General features: G+C 40.8%; 1 protein-coding gene and 2 pseudogenes across 2 annotated transcripts; all 3 read left to right on the top strand.

Moving 5' to 3' along the window:
* The first annotated feature begins 22 nt into the window (after window positions 1-22).
* On the top strand, window positions 23-21653 carry RNF113A (ring finger protein 113A). 2 transcript variants are annotated; one of them, XM_006082161.3, is made up of 3 exons: window positions 23-1147; window positions 1268-1336; window positions 21334-21653. In XM_006082161.3, the coding sequence occupies exons 1-2, from the start codon at window positions 154-156 to the stop codon at window positions 1324-1326; spliced, it is 1053 nt and encodes a 350-aa protein (XP_006082223.1). In that variant the 5' UTR covers window positions 23-153; the 3' UTR covers window positions 1327-1336; window positions 21334-21653. The 2 variants fall into 2 exon arrangements, with proteins under 2 accessions (XP_006082223.1, XP_006082224.1); XM_006082162.3 differs by having other exon boundaries at window positions 21372-21653.
* Window positions 6788-9123, top strand: LOC106697764 (annotated as a pseudogene).
* On the top strand, window positions 10355-11048 carry LOC102417867 (annotated as a pseudogene).
* Window positions 21654-23231: the final 1578 nt, after the last annotated feature.

Raw genomic sequence — 23231 nt, forward strand, 5'->3', positions numbered from 1 at the left:
GTACAGCGGCGGAAACGACGGTGGCCCGCAGGGTTCTAGAGCGGCGCGCTCGCGCACCCGAGTGCTCCAGTTTCCCACGGCGCACTTGGCTCGGGCTTCTCGGCGGAGCGTGCAGTAACGCGAAGCCTCCGATTCGGAGCACGGGGCTGCACAATGGCAGAGCAACTTTCCCCTGGAAAGGCGACGGATCAGGTGTGCACCTTCCTGTTCAAAAAGCCTGGGCGAAAGGGGCCTGTAGGCCGCAGGAAGCGCCCGATCTGCGACCCAGAGCCCGGAGACAGCAGCAGCAGCAGCAGCGACGAAGGCAGCACTGTGGTTCGCCGCGAAAAGAAGCGGGCGACCCACAATCCGATGATCCAGAAGACCCGTGGCAGTGGTAAACAGAAGGTGGTTTACTGTGAATTGAGTAGCGAGGAGGAGGAGGGGGATGGGAAGGGGAATGTGGCTGAGACTGTCCGTGTGGTCTACAAGTCCACCCGCTCGGCGAAACCCGTGGGGCCAGAGGATATGGGGGCGACTGCTGTCTACGAGCTAGACACAGAAAAGGAGCGTGACGCACAAGCCATCTTTGAGCGCAGCCAGAAGATCCAGGAGGAGCTGAGAGGCAAGGAAGATGACAAGATCTATCGGGGAATCAATAACTATCAGAAATACATGAAACCCAAGGATACGTCTATGGGCAATGCTTCCTCCGGAATGGTGCGGAAGGGCCCCATCCGAGCTCCCGAGCATCTGCGTGCCACCGTGCGCTGGGATTACCAGCCCGACATTTGTAAGGACTATAAGGAGACTGGCTTTTGCGGCTTCGGAGACAGCTGCAAATTCCTCCATGACCGATCAGATTACAAGCATGGGTGGCAGATCGAACGTGAGCTTGATGAGGGTCGCTATGGTGTCTATGAAGATGAAAATTATGAAGTGGGAAGCGATAGTGAGGAAATACCATTCAAGTGTTTCATCTGTCGCCAGTCCTTCCAAAACCCAGTCGTCACCAAGTGCAGGCATTATTTCTGCGAGAGCTGTGCACTGCAGCATTTCCGCACGACCCCGCGCTGCTACGTCTGTGACCAGCAGACCAATGGCGTCTTCAATCCAGCGAAAGAATTGATTGCTAAGCTGGATAAGCATCAGGATGCAGAAGAGGATGGTACTTATGATTTTCCAGAAAACCCCGATTCGGGTCCAATTCCCATTACGTAGTTTTCCCTTATTTTCCAATTTCAAAATAAATATTTTGGAAATCTTAATTTGTGTCCTTCCTTTCTAGGGAACTTGACAGAGGAAAAGGCAGGTGATGAAGTAGGTTCCTGGATAGATGGCTTGTGAAAGCATCAAAGTAAGTATAATCTGTATTTTTACCTGGTATAAATGCTGCCTGTGTGTAACTTTGCAGAACTCTTTGGCATAAATTACAAGGATGGGAGAAATTTGAGAAAAGAGCTAGAATTTGCTTGAAATAACCAAAACTGTGGTGAAAGGAAGAACTGAATCTATTATATCACATTTCTGTATCACTTAATGTTTTGCAAAAGTACTTTCATGCATTATCTCTATTGGGAGCCTGTGCCATAATACATCCCAGCCAAGGTATGGGGGCAGGTGAGTGGGAGAATTGGGTTGGGGGACTGACTGGTGGCTAACACCACAGAATGCCTGTATGGGAAATGGCCCTTGCTCTCTTTGAAGCACCTACACTAACCACCCCTTCCATGGATAATTGAAATGATCTATGCTGTGCTGTCCAATATGATAGCTGCTGGCTTCATGTGGCTGTTGAGCACTTGAAATGTGGCTGGTAGCCACCATATTGGACATTGCAGTCATAGACTGAACTTGGGAACCTGCCGAGGGCAAAAACCTAGTATTTTATAATGCATTGTCTGCAACTGCAGTCACAGACCCTGTAGTTATCACCCCCTATTAAAGTTAATCTAGATACCTGTCTTCCCAACTAATTTGTGAACTCCTGTAACTAGCCCAGTGCTTGACATACAATAAGTCCTTAATAAATAAACCCAGAGAGTTTTCAAGAGGGAGACTGGGGTCAAATCCTTGAACCCAAGTTGAGAAGCTTGACTATATATTCTTTCGGTAATGGGGAGATAGCAGAGTTTTGGGAAAAGGAACAAAATCAGACTTATAAAAAATTTTTTGTTGCAGACTATTAGATTGCAGGGAGAGGGATGACAAGAGGTAGGGAGGCCAGTGAGGCCAAATGATTAGTAAAGTTTTATTGATCTGGCTAGAATTAGGGCTGATCTCAGGAAAGAAATGCAAGAATAAATTGTGGGTTAGGATTTTTTAAATTCACATCATTAATCCATTTAAAGATATTCTTTGAGCAGCTATTCTGTGTCAGGCATAAGGGATATTAGCAAACAATGTACACAGCCCCTGTACTCATGGAGCTAGACATCAGTGACAGGTGTGATGAGTACAAGAAAAAAAGTGCACTGGGTTGATCTCTTGTGGGGAGCTGATATAGGGTTAAGCCTCAGACTGACCTGTGGGCAAAGTCACAAACAATTCCCAGCTTAGAGGGCACAGTCCTCTTAGCATAATTAGGCTTGACCTTACCAGGCTCTCTAGATCTTATCTGGGAAGCTAATGGGCTGAGGGAAGTGCAGGAAGTGGCCAAAACAAGTGAAACTCACAAGAACTGTGTAACTATGGAAACCACTACCTTGTTTACCTCTCACTATAAAATAAAGGCTCAGCTTGCCTTGGCATCTTTCTCTGTGGCCTCAGCCAGGCACAGGGAAGATCCACGGAGACTAAGGAAAGCTAGAGAGTTCTGAACGCTGTCTCTGTGTAAAACATTCTTCGCCGACTCCGTCCACACCTTTGGGAACCCCTGGACCGCTGGGGCTGGACCCCAGCAATCTCTCAGGATAAACCCAATCCCAGCTTTGGAGGAGTTCAGAAACATAAACTCACAATGTGAAACTTTTTTTGTTGTTTATTTGCATTCCCATAAAAAATTTAGATTCATCATGTCAACTACTGCAAAAACATGCTGGATTGGGATTGCATTGAAATAATAAGTTGGAGTAAACAGATCTCTTATACACATATAACTGCATTCTGTTAGTAAACTTGCAATATTAACATTGGCACAATGCTGTTAAGTAATTTACAGACCTTATTCAAATTTCATCAATTGCTCTACTAATGTCCTCTTTCTGGACCACAATGCCATCCAGGGTCACACATTGCAGTTAGTTGTGATGTCTCCTTAGTCTCTTATTCTGGAAGAACTCTCAGTCTTTCTTTTGTTATTCATGTCCTTGACATATTTAAAGAGTACCGGCCAGTTATTTTGTAGCTACCTCCAAATTTTGTTTTGTCTGATGTTTCCTTATTATTAAATTTAGCTTATTCATTTTTAGAAGAAAAACCATAGGAGAGATGCTGTACTCTTCCCAGTGTATTAATGTGAAACATTCTATAACAGTATATAAAGTATAGTGGAGGTACCTTAGATACTTGAGAAGCCTACTGGGAAAAAAAAAGGGCTTAAGAAAGCATCACACAGGCCCTAGCTGGTTTGGCTCAGTGGATAGAACGTCAGCCTGTGGACTGAAGGGTCCTGGTTTGATTCTGGTCCAGGGTATATGCCTGGGTTGCGGGCTCGATCCCCATTAGGGGGCATGCAGGAGGCAGCTGATCAATGATTCTCATCATTGATCTCTCTCTCTCTCTCCCTCTCTCTCTCTCTCTCTCTTCCTTCCTCTCTGAAATCAATAATATGTACTTTTTAATAAAGAAAGCATCACACAGAAACAGAGACTGAGCCAAATAGGAAACAGGAAAGAAGACCTTGTAGAGGCAGATGGAGAAACAGGAACAAAGGAAGAGAGTGTTTTTAAAAGGCCTTGGCTGGTTTGGCTTAGTGGATACAGCATTGGCCTGTGGATTGAAGGATCCCAGGTTAGATTCTGGTCAAGGGCACATACCTCGGTTGCAGACTCCATCCCTGGCCCTGGTCAGTGGGCGTACAGGAGACAACCAATCGATGTGTCTCTCTCACATGTTGTTTCTCTCTAAAAATCAATGGAAAAATATCCTCGGGTAGGATTAACAAAAGTATCATAGAGGGGTGGGAGAGGTAGAAGAGGGTAAAGGGGGGATAAATGGTGATGGAAGGAGACTTGACTTGGGGTGGTAACACACAATACAATATACAAATGTATTGTAGAATTGTATACCCAAAACCTATATAATTTTATTAACCAATGTCACCCCAATAAATTCTATTTAAAAAAGGTATGGCAAGAAATATGGCAATGACTAACAAAATAATCATTAAAATGGTTAATTTTAAATAAATATTCCTGAGAATTTATGCTAAAAAAGTTATTCAAGAGTAGAATAGCCCTGACTGGTTTGGCTCAGTGGATAGAGCGTCGGCCTGCGGACTGAAAGGTCCCAGGTTCGATTCCAGTCAACGGCCATGTACCTTGGTTCTGGGCACATCCCCAATAGGGGGTGTGCAGGAGGCAGCTGATTGATGTTTCTAACTCTCTATCCCTCTCCCTTTCTCTCTGTAAAAAATCAATAAAATATATTTAAAAAAAAGAGTAGAATAAAGCTTTATAGGAAAAGATATGCAATGATTTAAAAAATGTATAAAGTAATAGTCATCAAATGGGAACATTGCTTAATTTTGATGGTGAGAGTCTAGGGCAGTGATGGCAAACCTTTTGAGCTCAGCATGTCAGCATTTTGAAAAACCCTAACTTAACTCTGGTGCCGTGTCACATATAGAAATTTTTTGATATTTGCAACCATAGTAAAACAAAGACTTATATTTTTGATATTTATTTTATATATTTAAATGCCATTTAACAAAGAAAAATCAACCAAAAAAATGAGTTCGCGTGTCACCTCTGACATGCGTGTCATAGGTTCGCCATCACTGGTCTAGGGAATTGGTTACTCTTATCTTTGGACTTTTCTGTCTTGCTTGAAATTTTTTTTAGATTTTTCACTATGTTTAAATAGTAAAGTTACGTTTCTGGCAGGAAAAATAAAAAGATATATATTGAATTGTTATATGTTACATAAGCTGAGAGAAAGAGTCCAGGAGAAAACAAGAAGAAAGGGAAAGAATGCTGCTGATGACTAAGTTCTAGGAGGTAGCTAGAACTGACAAGGGATGGAATTAAAAGCACATATCAAAAGTTGGTCTTTTTTTCCAGATTATAAGAGGACATTTATGTAGAAAGTTACAAAGATAATAGAAGTGAGCCTACTGGGCTGTGTAGGCTCAGGAAACTATAGAAACAAAAGAAGGGCCCTTGAATAATTATCTCTAGGTCTCTCCATACTGTCTCAAAGGGTAAGAGATCCTTCTTTTTTATAGCTGCATAATATTCCATGGTGTAAATGTGCCACAGCTTTTTTATCCACTCATCTGCTGATGGGCACTTGGGCTGTTTCCAGATCTTAGCTATTGTAAATTGTGCTATTAACATAGGGGTGCATACATTCTTTCTGATTGGTGTTTCAGGTTTCTTAGGATATATTCCTAGAAGTGGGATCACTGGGTCAAACAGCAGTTCCATTTTTAATTTTTTGAGGAAACTCCATATTGTTTTCCCATAGTGGTTGCATCCTTTGAGACAGCATGGAGGGACCTGGAGAGTATTATGCTAAGCAAAATAAGCCAGTCAGAGAAAGACAAGTATCACATGATCTCACTCACGTGTGGAATCTAATGAACCAAAATAAACTAATGAACAAAATAGATCTAGAGACATAAGCATAGAACAGACTGATGAATCTCAGAGGGAAGGTAGGGATAGAGGGTGGGTGGGGAGAGCTTAACCAGGGAACTTATATGCATACATGCATAGCCCAGGGACACAGACAATAGTGTGGTGAAGGCCTGAGTGGGGCAGGGAGAGGGCCTGGAGGGGGTCAATGGGAGCAAAAGGGGGACATCGGTAATACTTTCAACAATAAAGATAAATTAAAAAATAAAAAGAAGGGCCCAATTGGTATGGGTCAGTGGTTCAGCATCAAACTATGAACCAGGAGGTCATAGTTTGATTCCGAGGTCAGGGCACATGCCTAGGTTGCAGGCTCGATCCCCAGTGGGGAGTGTGAAGGAAGCAGCCAATCAGTGATTCCCTCTCATCATTGATGTTTCTATCTCTATCTCCCTCTCCTTTCCCCTAGGAAATTAATAAAAATATTTAAATAATAATAATAATAAAAAGAGGCACCCTTGGTGCTTAGGAGAGGGAAAGGCAAAGGTTAACTAATTGCCTGGGGGGAAGAAGAGGGGAACCCAAAGGCCAGGTCCTGCTCCCCAGAGCAAGAGCACACAAGAAGTTAAAGAGCTAAGAGAAGAGGAAAAGAAAACATTTGTCCACTACTCCACATGTTTTTTAATACCTGTCTGAATCTTAAGAGAATATCCAAAATATATGCAAATGAACATTATTCTTAGAAACCATAGCATTCAGCAGATTTTTTTTTTTTAGTATAGTTTTTAAAAAAATATATTTTTAGCCCTAGCCGGTTTGGCTCCGCAAATAGAGCGTCGGCCTGTGGAATAAAGGGTCCTGGGTTCGATTCCGGCCGAGGGCACATGCCGGGGTTGCGGGCTCGATCCCCAGTAGGGAGCGTGCAGAAGGCAGCCAGTCAATGATTCCCTCTCGACATTAATGTTTCTATCTCTCCCTTCTCCCTTCCTCTCTGAAATCAATAAACATATATTTAAAAATATAATTTGATCAGCTGCCTCCTGCATGCCCCCACAGGGTATCAAGCAAGTGCCCTGAACTGGAATCAAACCGTGACCTGGTTCATAGGTCGATGCTGAACCACTGAGCCACACTGGCCAGGCAGCAGATCCTTAAAGGGATAATAACACTACAAAAGTACATAAATCAATGGTGTACTCAAGATATTTTTCATGCTACAAAAATAGTGCCAGCAGGGATGAGATTGCAGCTGGACTCTGAAAGAGCTAACCTAGTGTGAAGTCAGAGGAGTCTCCCGTAGGAAATGACCCTGGTGGGAAAGAGAATATCCCAGGCAGAGAGTTAAGTATATTCCAATGACCTGAAGTAAGAGACTGGTTTCAGCTCAGAACTCAGAACAGTCCAGGGTGGTTGGAGGAAAAAGGTAAGGTGGCCAGGTAGTCAGGGCCAAAGAACAGACACCTTGCAAGTCATGTTAGGGACTTTGAAGGGCGAAAGAGTGCTTTCAAAGGGTTTTAAGAAAGAAAGTGAAATGATCAGATTTGAATTTTATAAAGATAATTTTATGGTGTGGGAAATGAATTGAAAGAACCAGACATGAAACAGGGAGATGGGTTAGGTTGGTGCATTAGTCCAGGTGACATGATGGTAAACAAACTGGAATCTGTGGATATTAATATAATAGTTTTGAGCACCCACTATACGGTCAGGTATTGATTGATTTAAGCACTGGAGATAGAGCTATAACAAAAGCCCTGAAGTTCCTCCTCTCATAGAACTTACATGAGAGACAGTAACAGATTTATGCATACAGATACATAATATCAGATTGACATAAGTACTATGAAAAATAATAAAGCAATGCAGTGGTGTGGAGAAGGTTATTTTATTTAGGATGGTGAGGGAGGGCCTCTTCTGATAGGTGACATTTGAGCAGAGACCTAAACAAAGCAGGTATACAGCAGAAGAGCATTTCAGAAAAGAGCCATAAAATCATGTGCAAAGGCCCTGAGGCAGGAAAGTACCAGACATATGTTCTAGGAACAGTGAGGAAGCAATATAATTGGAGTGGACTCAAGGAAGAGGAAAGAACTCCAAGATTAGATAACAAATAATGGGGGAGGGGCGGTGCAGACTGTTTACAGCCTTATCTCAATAAGATGGAGAGCCACCTGGAGCTTTTGTGCAGAGGAATGACATGATCTGATACTGGCTTTAAAAGGGTCTTTCTGGGGGCCCAGGGCCTCCCAGCCAGGGACTCTGCTCCTGAGCCAGCCTGGCCACTGCCTGCTCTCCCAGTGCAGCTGTGGTCCTGGCTATGGCTCACCGCCTGGGTGTCTGGGCGATCCATGGGCGGCAATGATGACAAAGTACGGCGAGGGGTGAGGAGCAGCGCAAGGAGCTGGAGGCTCTGGAGTCCATGTACCCCGACTCCTTTACAGTATTATCAGAAAATTCTCCTAGCTTCACCATTACTGTGACATCTGAGGCTGGAGAAAATGATGAAACTGTCCAGACTACACTCAAGTTTACATATGGTGAGAAATATCCAGATGAAGTCCTCCTTTATGAAATATTCTCCCAGGAAAATCTAGGAGATAATGTTGTCTCAAGCATCTTAAAATTATTAGTATTACAGGCAGAAGAAAACCTTGGTATGGTGATGATCTTTACTTTAGTGACAGCTGTACAAGAAAAATTAAATAGTGGATCAAATAAAAACTAGAAGAGAAGAAGAAAAGAAACAAAAAGAAAAAGCAGCAGCAGAAGCCGAAAAGCAATTATTTCGTTGCACTCCTGTTACAGTTGAGAATTTCTTAAGTTGGAAAGCCAAGTTTGGTGCAGAACTCTTGAAAATTAAAAAGAATGAAGGGGAAAAAAACAAGCAGGAATAAATAAGTAGGAAACAGCTATTTGGAACAGATCACAATCTTGACACATCTGATATCCAGTTCTTGGAGGATGCTGGAAACAGTGTGGAGGTGGCTGCATCGTCGTCCCAGGAAATAGATGACTTGGAGCTGGAGGATGATGAGGATGACTCAGACTACAACACTGCTGACCCAGGGAGTGACTTGACCAATTGACAGACCATCTTCATCTGCAGAGGCTTAGACGGCCACAGCATCTGTGCCTATGCTGAGAGGGTGTTGATTTTCCTTTTTTTTTTTTTCTAAGAAAAAACAATTAATGAACTTAATAAACTGGCCTTAAAATTTCATAAATAAATAAAAGGGATCCTTCTGGCTCTAGCCGGTTTGGCTCCAACTGAAGGGTCATGGGTTCAATTCCAGTAAAGAACACAAAGAGCATGTACCTCTGTTGCAGGCTCCATCCCAGCCCTGGTCATTTGTGGCGCGAGTATGGGAGGCACTCACATTGATGTTTTTCTCTCTCTCTCCCCCTTCCACTCTCTCTAAAAATCAATGGGGAAAAAATATCCTCGTGCCGAAACCGGTTTGGCTCAATGGATAGAGTGTTGGCCTGCAGACTGAAGGGTCCCAGGTTCGATTCCGGTCAAGGGCATGTACCTGGGTTGCGGGCACATCCCCAGTGGGAGATGTGCAGGAGGCAGCTAATCGATGTTTCTCTCTCATCGATGTTTCTAACTCTCTATCTCTCTCCCTTCCTCTCTGTAAAAAATCAATAAAATATATTTTTAAAAAAAATATCCTCGGGTGAGGATTGACTCCCAAAAAGGGATCCTTTTGGAACTTTGAGGGGACAGAGGAAATGTTTTATATCTTAATTGGAGTATCTGTTACACATGGGTCTACATTTATCTCATTAAGAAATATCTTCATGTCAAAGGAGAAAAAAAAACCAAAAACTGGTTTCTAGGGAGAAAATAAACCAAACCAGGAGGGTCAAAGGAGGAAGGGGACAGATTAGTTAGAAGGCTACTTACAGCCTTTGTCCAGGTGAGAGATGATAGTGGATCAAACCAGATGGTGAGAAGGGGTGAAAGTAAAACTGACAAGGTTTCCTGGTTATTTAGATAGGGGGTATAAAATAAAGAGAAAAGTCAAGGTGACTTCAAAATTTTTGACCTGAGTAACCAGATGGAAGATGGTGCCACTTACTGAGATGGGAAGATACACATCTAAGAAAGTGCATAAAGCACAATTTTTCAATATTAGTAATTATATAGGCACACCTGAATAACCACCACCCAGATCAAGAAATACAGAACTGTCCCAGATAAGAAAAAAACTAAAGGAATTCATCATCACAAGAAATGTTAAAGGGACTTCTTTAAGAAGAAAAGGGGGATAAAAATTTGAATAATAAAATGGCAATAACTACATACCTATCTATCAATAGTTACTTTAAATGTAAATGGATTAAAGGCTCTAATCCAAAGACAGGGTGGCTGAATGGAGAATAAGGCCCATCCATATGCTGCCTACAGGAGAACCACTTCAGATCAAAAGATACACAGATTGAAAATAAAGGAATAGAAGAAGATAGTTCAGGCAAATGGAAATGAAAAAAAAAAGTTGGGAAAGTGCCCCAGATCCTTTTAGGACATTTGGTCTTTTGGGCGCAACACAAATTGAGTGAGGGAAGAAGGAGAAAAATCCGCTGGATCCCTGCAGGATTAATTTATTCAAAAAGGAAATAATAGAAAAATACTCAACATGCAGAAGTCTTGTGAAGAAAATGAAGGAAAGCCATAGAACATGCCAAAGGCTGAGGAAGACCACCCTTCAGAAGATGTACCACAGGAGGCAGTAGGAAACCTTAGAAGTGGGTTGACTCAACCTGTCCATGCGTTCAAAGAAGACACTCCCGTTAGGCATTTGAACCCTGAAGAAATGCTAAGAGGAATATATGAGTTGGAAAGGCTTAGAGAAAAAAATAAGAAGAGTAAGAAACAAGTTTGTGATGATGCATTAAAAGCAAAGACATTCTTGCAGACGACCTTATCCTGTGTGCTTTAGGCCTTGAATTCTTTTTTTTTACCTGATAGTAATATCTGGCCCCTGCTTTCTGTTAGCATATTCTGACGTATCTTTTATCTTTGTTTTACTTTTCATCATCTGGTGGAATTTTGTTTTAGATAGTTTCCTTGTTAACCAGCATCTTACTGGATTTTGTATTTTGACCCATTCTCCGGGTCTATTTTTCAACTAGGAAGTTTTACACAAAGGCATGAAAATATGTTCATTCCATATTGTAAAGTAACATAAGTTACAAAGCATATTTAGTATCAGCTCACATATGTACGATAAAAATCCCACGTGGTGTGTTTGCGTGCATGTGTGTATACATATATACATACATATATACATCAAAAACTTAACTGTGCTTATTTCTGTGTGGTATGAGTTTTCTTTTTGCTTATATGTATGTTTTAATGTATTCTTATTGATTTTTTACAGAGAGGAAGGGAGAGGGTTAGAGAGTTAGAAACATCGATGAGAGAGAAACATGGATCAGCTGCCTGTTGCATGCCCCCCACTGGGGAAAAAGTCCACAACCAAGGCACATGCCCTCGACCAGAATCGAACCCAGGACCTTTCAATCCATGGCCCGACACTCTATCCACTGAGCCAGACTGGTCAGGGCACTTATATGTATTTTTAATGAACTTGTGTCACAGACAGAATTAAAGTTCTTTAATAAGTAAGAATCAAATAATTTGCAACCAGCTTATAAGGGCAATGGAGGCCCCTAAACTCTTGGTGAAATAACTATTAAAACATAACCCTGGCTGGTTTGGCTCAGTGGATAGAGCATCGGCCTGCAGACTGAAGGGTTCCAGGTTCGATTCAGGTCAAGGGCACATGCCTGGGTTGTGGGCTCAATCCCCAGTAGGGGGTGTGCAGGAGGTAGCCGATCAATGATTCTCTCTCATCATTGATGTTTCTGTCTCCCTCTCCCTTCTACTCTTAAATCGCTAAAAAAATATTTTTTTTTTAATGTAAGCCTCAAATCACCTCTGGATCTCTTAGCCAGAGAAATAAAACTGGCAGTTATTACAGAAAAAAAAGTTGGGGTAACAATACATATATCAGACAAAATAGACTATAAAACAAAGTCTATAACAAGAGACAAAAATATGAAAGCAACCTAAGTGTCCATTGATAGATGGTCAAATATGCAATGGAATATTACTGAGCCATAAAAAGAATGAAATCTTACAATTTGCATAAGATAAATAGACCTAAAATGTATTATGCTAAGTGAAATAATTCAGAGAAAGACAAATGTCATATAATTTCACTTATATGTGGATCTGAAAAACAATGAACAATCAAAACAAACAAACTCATAGATACAGAGAATATATATATATTTTTTTTTAATATATTTTATTGATTTTTTGCAGAGAGGAAGGGAGAGAGACAGAGAGCCAGAAACATAAATGAGAGAGAAACATCAATCAGCCGCCTCCTGCACACCTCCCACTGGGGATGTGCCCGCAACCAAGGCGCATGCCCTCGACCAGAATCGAACCCGCGACCCCCGAGTCCGCAGGCCGACGCTCCATCCACCGACCCAAACCAGTCAGGGCCAGAGAATATATTTTTAATATATATTTATTTCAGAGAGAGGAAGGGAGAAAGAGAGAGAGAGAAACATCAATGGTGAGCAGAGAATATTTTGATGTTTGCCAGATGAGAGGGGCTTTAAGGGAATGGGTGAAAAAGATGAAGGAATTAAGAAGTACAAATTCACTTATAAAATAGTCACGGGGATGTAAAGTACAGCATAGGGAATATAGTCAATAATAGCGTAATAACTATGGTGTGGGAGTGGGTACTATATTTATCGGGTGATCACTTTGTAAGTTTAATAAATGTCTAACCACTCTGCTGCATACGGGAAACTAATATAATATTGACTATCAACTATTAAAGACAAAAAAAAAACCCACATAGTATTGAGGTAAGTAGCAAAAGCTACATATCAAACCCAGATCCTATGTTGCTTTTTAGCATAGTATTAAAAAAAAAATCACAGCCAAAACCGGTTTGGCTCGGTGGATAGAGCTTGGGCCTGCAGACTGAGGGGTCCCAGGTGCAATTCCGGTCAAGGGCATGTACCTTCGTTGCGGGCACATCCCCAGTAGGAGGTGTGTGGGAGGCAGCCAATCCGTAATTCCTTCTCATCATTGATGTTTCTATCTCTCTCTTCCTCTTCCTTCCTCTCTGAAATCAATAAAAATATATTTTAGCCCTGACCAGTTTGGCTCAGTGGATAGAGCTCCGGCCTGTGGACTGAAGGGTCCCAGGTTTGATTCCGGTCAAGGGCACGTGCCTTGGTTGTGGGCACATCCCCAGTGGGAGGTATGCAGGAGGCAGCTGATCGATGTTTCTCTCTCATCCATGTTTCTGGCTCTCTATCCCTCTCCCTTCCTCTCTGTAAAAAATCAATAAAATATATTTTTTTTAAAAAAAATATATATATATATATGTGTGTGTGTGTGTGTGTACATATATATATATATTAAAATTTTTTTTTAAAAAACATTTGATCATGGGTTGATTTCTGGACTCTCAATCCTATTCCATTTATCTATGTCTATCCTTATGCCAGTACCACAAAATCTTGATTACTGTTGTTTTATAGTAAGTTTTAAAGTCAGGAAGTGTGAGTCCTCCTACTGTTTTAGATATCCTGGATCTCTTGCAATTCTTTATGCATTTTTAAAAAATAGATTTTTTGTTGATTTCAGAGAGGAAGGGAGAGGGAGAGAAAGATAAAAGCATCAATGATGAGAGAGAATCATTGATGGGCTGCCTCCTGCATGCCCCCCCCCCCCACTACTGGTGATTGAGCCCGCAATCCGGGCATGTGCCCTCACTAGGAATTGAACCATGATCTCCTGGTTCTTAGTTTGATGCTCAACCACTGAGCCAAACTGGCTGGGCATTCCTTATGAATTTTTGAATCAACTTATCAATTTCTACAAATAAATCACCTGGGATTCTTTTTTTCCAGCTGAGATTCTGGTAGAGAGTGCATTGTATCTGTAGATCAATTTAGGTAGCAGTGCCATCTTAACAATACTAATTAATGTTTATGTTAATCTTCCAATTGATAAGCACATACTTTTCTATGTATTTTAAATTTTCATTTCTTTCAACAATGCTTTTTAATTTTCAGATTATAAATATTGAACTCTTATTAGTGTCATTCCTAATATTTTAATTTTGAAGGCTTTGTAAATAAAATTGTGTGTCTATATAAATTTCATTTTCACATTGTTCATTGCAAGTATATAGAAATAGAATTGATTTTTTAATCTTGTTCTGTAATCACGTTGAACTCCTCCAGATTTTCTATCTACTTTGTCATGTCATCTGGAAAGAGAAATAGTTTTACGTTTTTTTTTCTAGTCTGGATGCCTTTTATTTCATTGTCTTGACCAGCTGCTACAGCAGGACTCTCTAGTACTATGTTGAATAGAAGTGGTGAGAGCAGACATCCTTGTTTTGTTCCTGATGTTAGGAGGAAAGCATCAATCTCTCACTGCCTAGGTGTGTTGTTAGCTGTGAGTTTAGCTGAGTGTTATGCTTTTTTTTATGTTGAAGAAGTCCCTTCTATACTGACTTTAAGTGTTTTTATCATGAAAGAGTATTGGATTTTCATAAAATACTGTGAATATTTTCGGGGTGTTTTTTTTTTGCTGTTGTTCCTGCTTATTATTAATAAATTTTCATTTTTAACTGTACATTTCACTTCCTTTTTGCTAAATTTTCATTTACATTGTTTATAGATTAAACAGTACATTAGACATGTACTATATATAAGAAAGGTTAAAACAGGGAATCATTTGGGAGTCTGGAATGGATTAATTCTTACATGTTTTCTAATGGGGAAAAAAGAAAAAAATGATTCGGTTTTCAAACTGCCTTCCAGAATGAATTAGAACGGAGTTTCCACTGTAGAAGCTACCCTTTGTAAAAGGACGTTTACACTTATAAGGAAAATCTTACAGATGTAAGCGTCTTTCCCTTACTGTGCCAGGAAGAAGATATCCAAATCTGTAGAAGAAACTGTTAACAATAGATTTATTGGCCTGGGCTGAAATCTGCATAACAATCTTACACTTGTTTAGTTTGCTTTTCCTGGTAACCTCCCATAACTGGCTCTCCATTCCCAAGGTCGTTTTCAGCTGAAGGTGGTATTTAAGGTGGTGGCTTCCACCATTTGGGCAAATTACTCAGTTTTCCTGTATACAGGAGGTATGAATGTTATTAAACTTTAATTTGTTTTTCTCCTGTTAATCTGCCTCATTTTAATTTTATTATTAGATTAGCCACAAGAACTAGCCTAAAGTAATCCTTATGCCAAAGAGACATATTTTGGGGTGACAAATTTTGCTCTCCCACACTCCCACATGTGAAACTTCAAATAAGAGTTTCACATTTCAGCCCTGACCAGTTTGGCTCAGTGGATAGAGCGTTGGCCTGCCGACTGAAGGGTCCCAGGTTTGATTCCGGTCAAGGGCATGTACCTTGGTTGCGGGCACATCCCCAGTAGGGGGTGTGCAGGAGGCAGCTGATCGATGTTTCTCTCTCATCGATGTTTCTAACTCTATCCCTCTCCCTTCCTCTCTGTAAAAAATCAATAAAATATATTTTTAAAAAAATAAAAAAAAGAGTTTCACATTTCAGAAGCTAAGTTCCATGCTGCATTAAACCAGTCTCAGTCTTGAGACTAGGTCAGTTCAGTTCAAAGTTGTGCCTCATTTCAGGAGGCTGTCTTGCAGTTAGGCCCCCAAAGCTAGGCCTGTATTATGCAAGCAATCAGGTAATTAATAAGAGGCGTGTCCGTGGAAACAAACAGAAAACAATGGTTAATGATTGCAGCAAATTATAAAAGTTTCTGAGCCAAGGGTGCAGCTAGTCAAGATTTCTAGATGTCAAGATTGAAACATCTTTTGATGGAGTGAAGGCAGGCAGTGGCAGTCTGATAAATTTTTCAGTTTGAATATCTCTGGTGATCCTTCTGCAATAGGCACAAAGATTGTCCATGTATTAGTTATTGTGGAGATTCCTCTGGGAGTTTACAAGTCATCTAATGTCAGTTTGTTTGTAGGGCTTCAGGGAAAAGTGCAGTTTCACTTCTCAATGATTCCAAGTCAGAAGAGAGGGAGAAAATTAGAAATGTGAGTTTGGAGAGCTACTGCCAAATATTTGGGGAAACTAGAAGAATTCAGGACCCAGTCCAGTTTACAGGGGGAAAATAAAACCTTGAAGACAATTAACTAGAATCTGATATCCACAAGTGTATATTATAGTTTTACTGAAACATAATTTTTCTCTCTAAAATCACCTGAAACTTGTAATATTTTGTTAACCGGTGTCACCCAAATAAGTAAAGTTAAAAATCACCCCCCATTTTTACCAAAGACAGTCAAATTAAGACTAATTTGTTTGCAAAATAAGTCTAGATTCAATAAAGTTATCTGTTATTTACATAGGAGCAGCAAGAATAGCAATTAACTATAGATACTCTTTTAAATTGCTTTAATGGAATTTTTCATAAGGACTCTTCAGATTGAACTTTAAAAGACTTCTCAAGGCCAGAAAAACCAAGGCAAGGACTTACCATCAGACTGCTTGCAATACGTATAGACCAGGGGTCCTCAAACTACAGACCGCAGGCCACATGCAAATACAAATATTGTATTTGTTCCCGTTTTGTTTTTTTACTTCAAAATAAGATATGTGCAGTGTGCATAGTAATTTGTTCATAGTGTTTTTTTTTTTAACTATACTCCGGCCCTCCAACGGTCTGAGGGACAGTGAACTGGCCCCCTGTTTAAAAAGTTTGAGGACCCCTGGTAGAGATTTTTGGGTGAGTTCCTCTCTTCTTGAGATCACCATAACATCTTGAAGTCTCTGCACCAGCCAGGAAATGACCTTCCTTACTCACCTGGTAAGGTCACTAGGAACCTTGTAAGCAGGTTGTCAAGCCAGTATTTCAAAGGGTTTTATTGGCTTCCATAAGTCAATTTTAATTCCTTAAAGCTGTCTGGTCATATCTGAGTCTGTGCATGTTTCTCTAATTTGACTTCCTAGTCAAAGCCTTGGTAATGTAATCAGTTTCCAATTGTGTCCTATGCAAGAACAGATTCTTATTGAACTTATACAAATAACAATATGACCATGAAAATAAGAATACTCACTGAGAGTTTCTGAATTCTGGAGGGATCAATCAGGGAGAAAAGAGAAATGTTTCAGTTCTGCTTACAAAGGGTATAATTTATCAAATTGTTCTAAGTCATACTTAGCTTAAGAGGAAAGATTTCCTTATATCTGGGGAAGAAACAAAAATTAAAGAACCAGGTATATATGAAACAAAAAGTCATAAAAACAGTAATCATCGCCCTAACCGGTTTGGCTCAGTGGATAGAGTGTCAGCCTGCAGACTGAAGGGTCCCAGGTTCGATTCCGGTCAAGGGCATGTACCTTGGTTGTGGGCACATCCCCAGTAGGGGGTGTGCAGGAGGCAGCTGATGGATGTTTCTCTCTCATCGATGTTTCTAACTCTCTACCCCTCTACCTTCCTCTCTTCAAAAAATCAATAAAATATATTTTAAAAAAAACAAAACAGTAATCATTCCCATCATTCAGTCCTGTGTAATTAAGTCTTGTTTTGCTTAAATCTGGTTTTTCCACTAGTTCTCTCAAGCTTGCCTGATGATTGAGGGTGATAGAGACAGTGATACTTCTAAGAAGTTTTCAAGGCCTTCATCAAGGTTCATATGATTTTTACCCAGTGAAGTGGGTGCCTCAATCACTAGAGACCATGGAAGGTATTCACCAAATGCAAAACACATTTTCTAACAATTTCTTTGCCACTGTAAAGGATCGTTCTTGCATTTTCTTACTGCACTTATAAACACTGTTGAATGTAAGTGATATACAACAATAAGAACATATCGATAACCCTTAATTAGTGGCAGTTGAATGAAATCTAGCTTCAATGTGCTATAATGGATAAGGAATATATATAAAAGGAATTTACCAAGGAAACTGACAGAACCAAGAAGCTGTTTTGGGTTTCCCAGAATCCCAACTATTTGTTTAATTTACAGCCATTCTTTACCCATATAATATATCCTAGGAGTTTATCATCACTTATTTCACAATGCTTCCCATGTAATTTAACATACCAAATAAGCCTAATCATTTAATATCTATTTTATAGAGAGAACAAAAACATTTTGAGATGTTCCAGGGGCCCTCTGGAACACCTCAAAGTTACTTCCAGGTCAAGAAAAAGGTTCTATTTATATTTAAAATTGGAATTTGGGGAAGTTTGTCAAATTATCAAGATGTTCTAAAATACTTAATAGGATTATAGGTCATTATGAAACAACTAGAGGCCGGATGCACGAATTCGTGCGTGGGTGGGGTCCCTTGGGGTGGCCTGCGCTACAGAGCTCGAGCCCCAGCTCACACCCCCAGCCTTGCGCCCCCAGCCTCGCAGCCCCGCCTGGCACCCCACCTTGGTCTGGCGCTGCCCCCTCACCTGCTTCACCATCCTGCCTACGGGGTGATTGGGGCCGGCCCCCCCCCCCCACCCAGCTCCCTCAGTGCCTGGGAGCCAGGCGACGGCCCCTCTCCCCTGCCACCACTGCTGGTCGCCATCTGTAGGGCAACCGCCAGAGGCGACAATTTGGATATTAGGCTTTAAGATTTCAAAAACATACAAAAGGTTACATAACTGTTAGCAAAACTGTTCTTTTTTTAAAATACATTTTATTGATTTTTTACAGAGAGGACGGGAGAGGGATAGAGAGTTAGAAACATCGATGAGAGAGAAACATCGATCAGCTGCCTCCTGCACACCTCCTACCAGGGATGTGCCCGCAACTAAGGTACATGCCCTTGACCAGAATCGAACCTGGGACCTTTCAGTCTGCAGGCTGATGCTCTATCCACTGAGCCAAACCGTTCAGGACTGTTCTTTTATATCTGTATACAGACAGTCCTCAGGTTACGTCACCATCTCCCATTTATTTATTTAAAAAAAAAATAGGCCCTAGCCGGTTTGGCTCGGTGGATAGAGCGTCAGCTGCGGTCTGAAGGGTCCCAGGTTCGAATCCAGTCAAGGGCACATGCCCAGGTTGCAGGCTCAATCCCCAGTGGGGGGTGTGCAGGAGGCAGCCAACCAATGATTCTCTCTCATCATTGATGTTTCTATCTCTTTCCCTCTCTGAGATCAATAAAAATATATTTTTTTAAAAAACAGTTCCGCCGAAACCGGTTTGGCTCGGTGGATAGAGCGTCGGCCTGCGGACTGAAAGGTCCCGGGTTCGATTCCGGTCAAGGGCATGTACCTTGGTTGCGGGCATATCCCCAGTGGGAGATGTGCAGGAGGCAGCTGGTCGATGTTTCTCTCTCATCGATGTTTCTAACTCTCTATCTCTCTCCCTTCCTCTCTGTAAAAAATCAATAAAATATATTTAAAAAAAAAAAAAAAACAGTTCCATCATTTCAACATATGTACATATGTGCTTTATGTTTTTTATTATTTATTTACCACAAGTAAAGGTCAGGAATCTTTCTTTTAAATTTTATCTTTCTTTTACATTTTTTTACTGTTTCACTTCATTACTGCTGTGTATGTGCTCCAGGTGAGTGATGTAGGTGCTTATGTAGGTGGATTCTGACTTACAGCGAAAATCGCATTACGTCGCGCCGTAGGAATAGATCTCTGACATAACCTGAGGACCTACTGTATATAAAAGCCTAAGCAACCGTTTGACCAGTAGCTATGATGCGCACTGACCACCAGGGGGCAGACACTCAACGCACAAGCATGGAAACATGGAACAGCTGATGAATCTCAAGGGGGAAGGTGGGAAGAGGTTAACCAAAAGATCTTATATGCATATTAGAGGCCTGGTGCACAGATTCATACACCTGTGGGGTCCCTCGGCCTGGCCTGTGGGGATTGGTTCAAAACAGCAGTCCGACATCCCCCAAGGGGTTCCAGATTGCAAGAGGGTGCAGGCCAGGCCGAGGGACCCCACCAGTGCACGAATCCGTGCACCAGGCCTCTAATATATATAATAGTCATGTCCTGGGACCTGGAGGCCTGCATGTAAAGTAATATATATATATTGATTTCAGAGAGGAAGGAAGAGGGAGAGAGAGATAGAAACATCAATGATGAGAGAATCATCAATCAGTTGCCTCCTACACGCCTTCCGCCAGGGATGGAGCCTGCAACCGGACATGTGCCCTGACTGAGAATCGAACCATGACCTCCTGGTTCATAGGTCAATGCTCAACCACTGAGCCACACCAGCCAGGCAAAACTTTGTTCTTATTATTGAGATGATTCCGTTTTCTTGAGTAATTAAGGCATCATAAGATACAGAATATGATGTTGATATAAAATAGAATCTTTTCTTGGCAAAAAACTTTTCTCAGTACTGTATCTTAGGAAGAACAGACCAATAATCCACAAAAACTTTATCCTTTAAACAGAGAGAAAAACCAAATTAATTTTGCATCAGTTTACTTTTAATACCTAAATTTGCTTACTTAAATTCATTCCAATCTTACTTGACCACACAGAAAATTTCCTTTCTTGAGAATCCTTTTCACAAACCTTATATAACTTTCCTCATTCAGACATAACTTTTCTAGGGCAAACTTATTTTCTTATAATTTCCCTCAAAAAATGTATTCCTATACCTAATACCTTCCATTACTGAAAACATATATCCTACTTTCCTTGCATTCTAAGTTGATTCACTTATTATTCCTAGTAGTTTCAATTATATATATTTGGCTTTTTAACTGCTAAAAACCTCAATTTCTAAAGAAAACTAAGTGACTGTGAACTGTTGAAACATAGCAAATCATAACATAACTAGAGGGTCAGTGCACGACATTCATGCACTGGGGGGAGGTCCCCTCAGCCAGGCCGGCGTCCTTTAGCAGTCCAGGAGCCCTCGGGTGATGTCCGACTGGTGGCCACAGTGCTGCCATGGAGGCGGGAGAGGCTCCTGCCACTGCACTCACCAGCCATCAACCTGGCTTGTGGCTGAACGAAGCTCCCCCTGTGGGAGCGCACTGACCACCAGGGGGCAGCTCCTGCGTTGAGTGTCTGCCCCCTGGTGGTCAATGCACATCATAGCAACCGGTCATTCCGCTGTTTGGTTGATTTGCATATTACCCTTTTATTATATAGGGTTATATAGGATAGGTGTACTAAAATTTAGCACTTAGTTGAAATTATTAAATTAGTTCTTTTAAGATTCTTAGTTGCACTAGAATTTAGTCATATCCTGGGGCCTGGAGGCCTGCATGTAAAGTAAATTTCAGAAAGAATATGAAAGTATACTTTGCTTAAGGAAGCAACCATGTAGGTTGCTTGGTGTAAAAAGAAAGACAAAGATTCTTTTTAGTTGAAATTCTGTAAGTGTGGCCTGTAAAGCTATTCTAGAACTAAATAAAGAGAGTTTTTCTTCAAACATCTGAAGGACTGTAATTAAAAATTAATTATATTAGGCCTTACATAAAAGGTAAATAAATATTGGTTAAAAAAAAGAAAGTATACTTTGCTTAAGATAATAGAAGAAAGTAACCGTTAAGCATAAGATGTATAGCTCTGATGTTGGTTTTTTTCTGCTCTTAAGATAACATCACTGACTCACACTCCCAAGATGTCTTGCAGAAATCATTAAGCAGAAAGGACCACCTGGCGTTAAGAAGACCCTGGACAGGATGCCACCACGAACTAAAATGAGATTAAGAAAATTGCTGAAGCTTGCACAAGAACTGACCAATGAACAACGCAGCCCACAACCCTGAACCTCTTACTTGTGCTTAATCATGATATTTTGCCTTTAAAACCCCCCAATTGTAAGCCATCAGTGATCTGGGTTTTTAAGTAATAGCTTCCAGTTCTTCTTGTGTGGTGCCCTGCAATAAAGCTACCCTAATTCCTCCACTACAATTCTTGGTATTCAGTGTTTGACTCTGCTGTGTGCTGGGTGAATGAACTATCTTATCTATAGCTTCCATTAAGATTTAATCAACAAGTTTTGGTTTTACAGTGCTGGGTAGGGGAAATGTTCCACAGCCAGACATAATATCCATTCCTATTTAAACATTCAGATAAAGTTGGCATAACTTCTTTACATAATACCTACTTAAAACAACCTAACTTTCATAATCTTATTAGCCATACATTTTTATGATCTCTCAATCTAATTATAGTCTGAGTCAGGGATTCACCAATGGGTTTTGGTATCCAGGCCCTTCCATCAATCTTTATTTTTAATATTTTTCAATGATCATTACCAGCTCCCATAGGCTACTGATATGAACTTTCTTTGAGACTTTTCTTTTTTTTAATATATTTTTATTGATTTCAGAGAGGAAGGGAGAGGGAGAGAGAAATAGAAACATCCATGACAGAGAATCATTGATTGGCTGCCTCCTGCACGCGCCCTACTGGGGATCAAGCCCGCAACCCGGGCATGTGCCCTTGACTGGAATCAAACCTGGGACCCTTTAGTCCACAGGCCAATGCTCTATCCACTGAGCCAGCATGTCCCAGCCAGTGAGTTCTCCTGGCTTACTTGCCTAAACTGTTGGGAGAGAAAAATTTTACTCTGCCTTTCAAGGTTTTTCTGGCTGGTCTAAACAGATTGGCATGAGACATTAGCAAGAGAAAAAAAAAGTTTAGTAACATGCATACATGGGAGAGACCCAGGAAAACTGAGTAATTCTCACCAAAATAAAGCCATCACCATAAATACCACCTTCACCCAAAGACAAAAGACTTTAGGGGTGGAGACAGTTATCGAAGGTTTCCAGAAAAAGCACAATAAACAAGAGTAAGATTGTTATGAAGATTTAAGTCCATGCCTTTTCCACTGATAGTGAAGGAAGGCCTGGTCCAGTGAGGGAAACACCCTTACAGATGGAGATTTCTGTTAAAAATATAAAAGTCTTCTCTGGTCAGGCCACTCAGTTAGTTGGAGCGTTATCCAGTACACCAAAACATTGTGGGTTCAATCCCCAGTCGAGGCGCCTACCGGAGGCAACTGATCAATGTTTCTCTTTCCCTCACTGTCACTTTTCTCTCTTTCCTCTCTTTTCTCTCTCCCTTTCTCTAAAATAAATAAAATAATTTTTTTAAAAAAATTAATGTTTAGCATCTAGGACACATGTCAGAGGTGACACGCGAACTCATTTTTTTGGTTGATTTTTCTTTGTTAAATGGCATTTAAATATATAAAATAAATATAAAAAATATAAGTCTTTGTTTTACTATGGTTGCAAATATCAAAAAATTTCTATATGTGACACGGCACCAGAGTTTAGTTAGGGTTTTTCAAAATGCTGACACGCCGAGCTCAAAAGGTTCGCCATCACTGATCTAGGATGTAGGATTGTGGATGGGTTTTCTCTGCACTCGCCTGTACAGTAGCTTCTAGATATCCTCTAGTTAATATGTATTAGATCCGTAAGCTTTGATTCTTGGTCACATTCACCCTAACAGAAACCTGAGCAGCCACAGGGCCTA

This window comes from Myotis lucifugus, unplaced genomic scaffold, assembly GCF_000147115.1.
Source record: "Myotis lucifugus unplaced genomic scaffold, Myoluc2.0 scaffold_2, whole genome shotgun sequence".
Lineage (NCBI taxonomy): Eukaryota > Metazoa > Chordata > Mammalia > Chiroptera > Vespertilionidae > Myotis > Myotis lucifugus.

Excerpts from the sequence above, each read along its gene's own strand:
- RNF113A (XM_006082161.3), top strand. The coding sequence starts at position 154 with ATGGCAGAGCAACTTTCCCCTGGAAAGGCGACGGATCAGGTGTGCACC. Across the intron at positions 1,148-1,267 it reads TCAGGATGCAGAAGAGGATG|GGAACTTGACAGAGGAAAAG; the intron begins GTACTTATGATT and ends CTTCCTTTCTAG.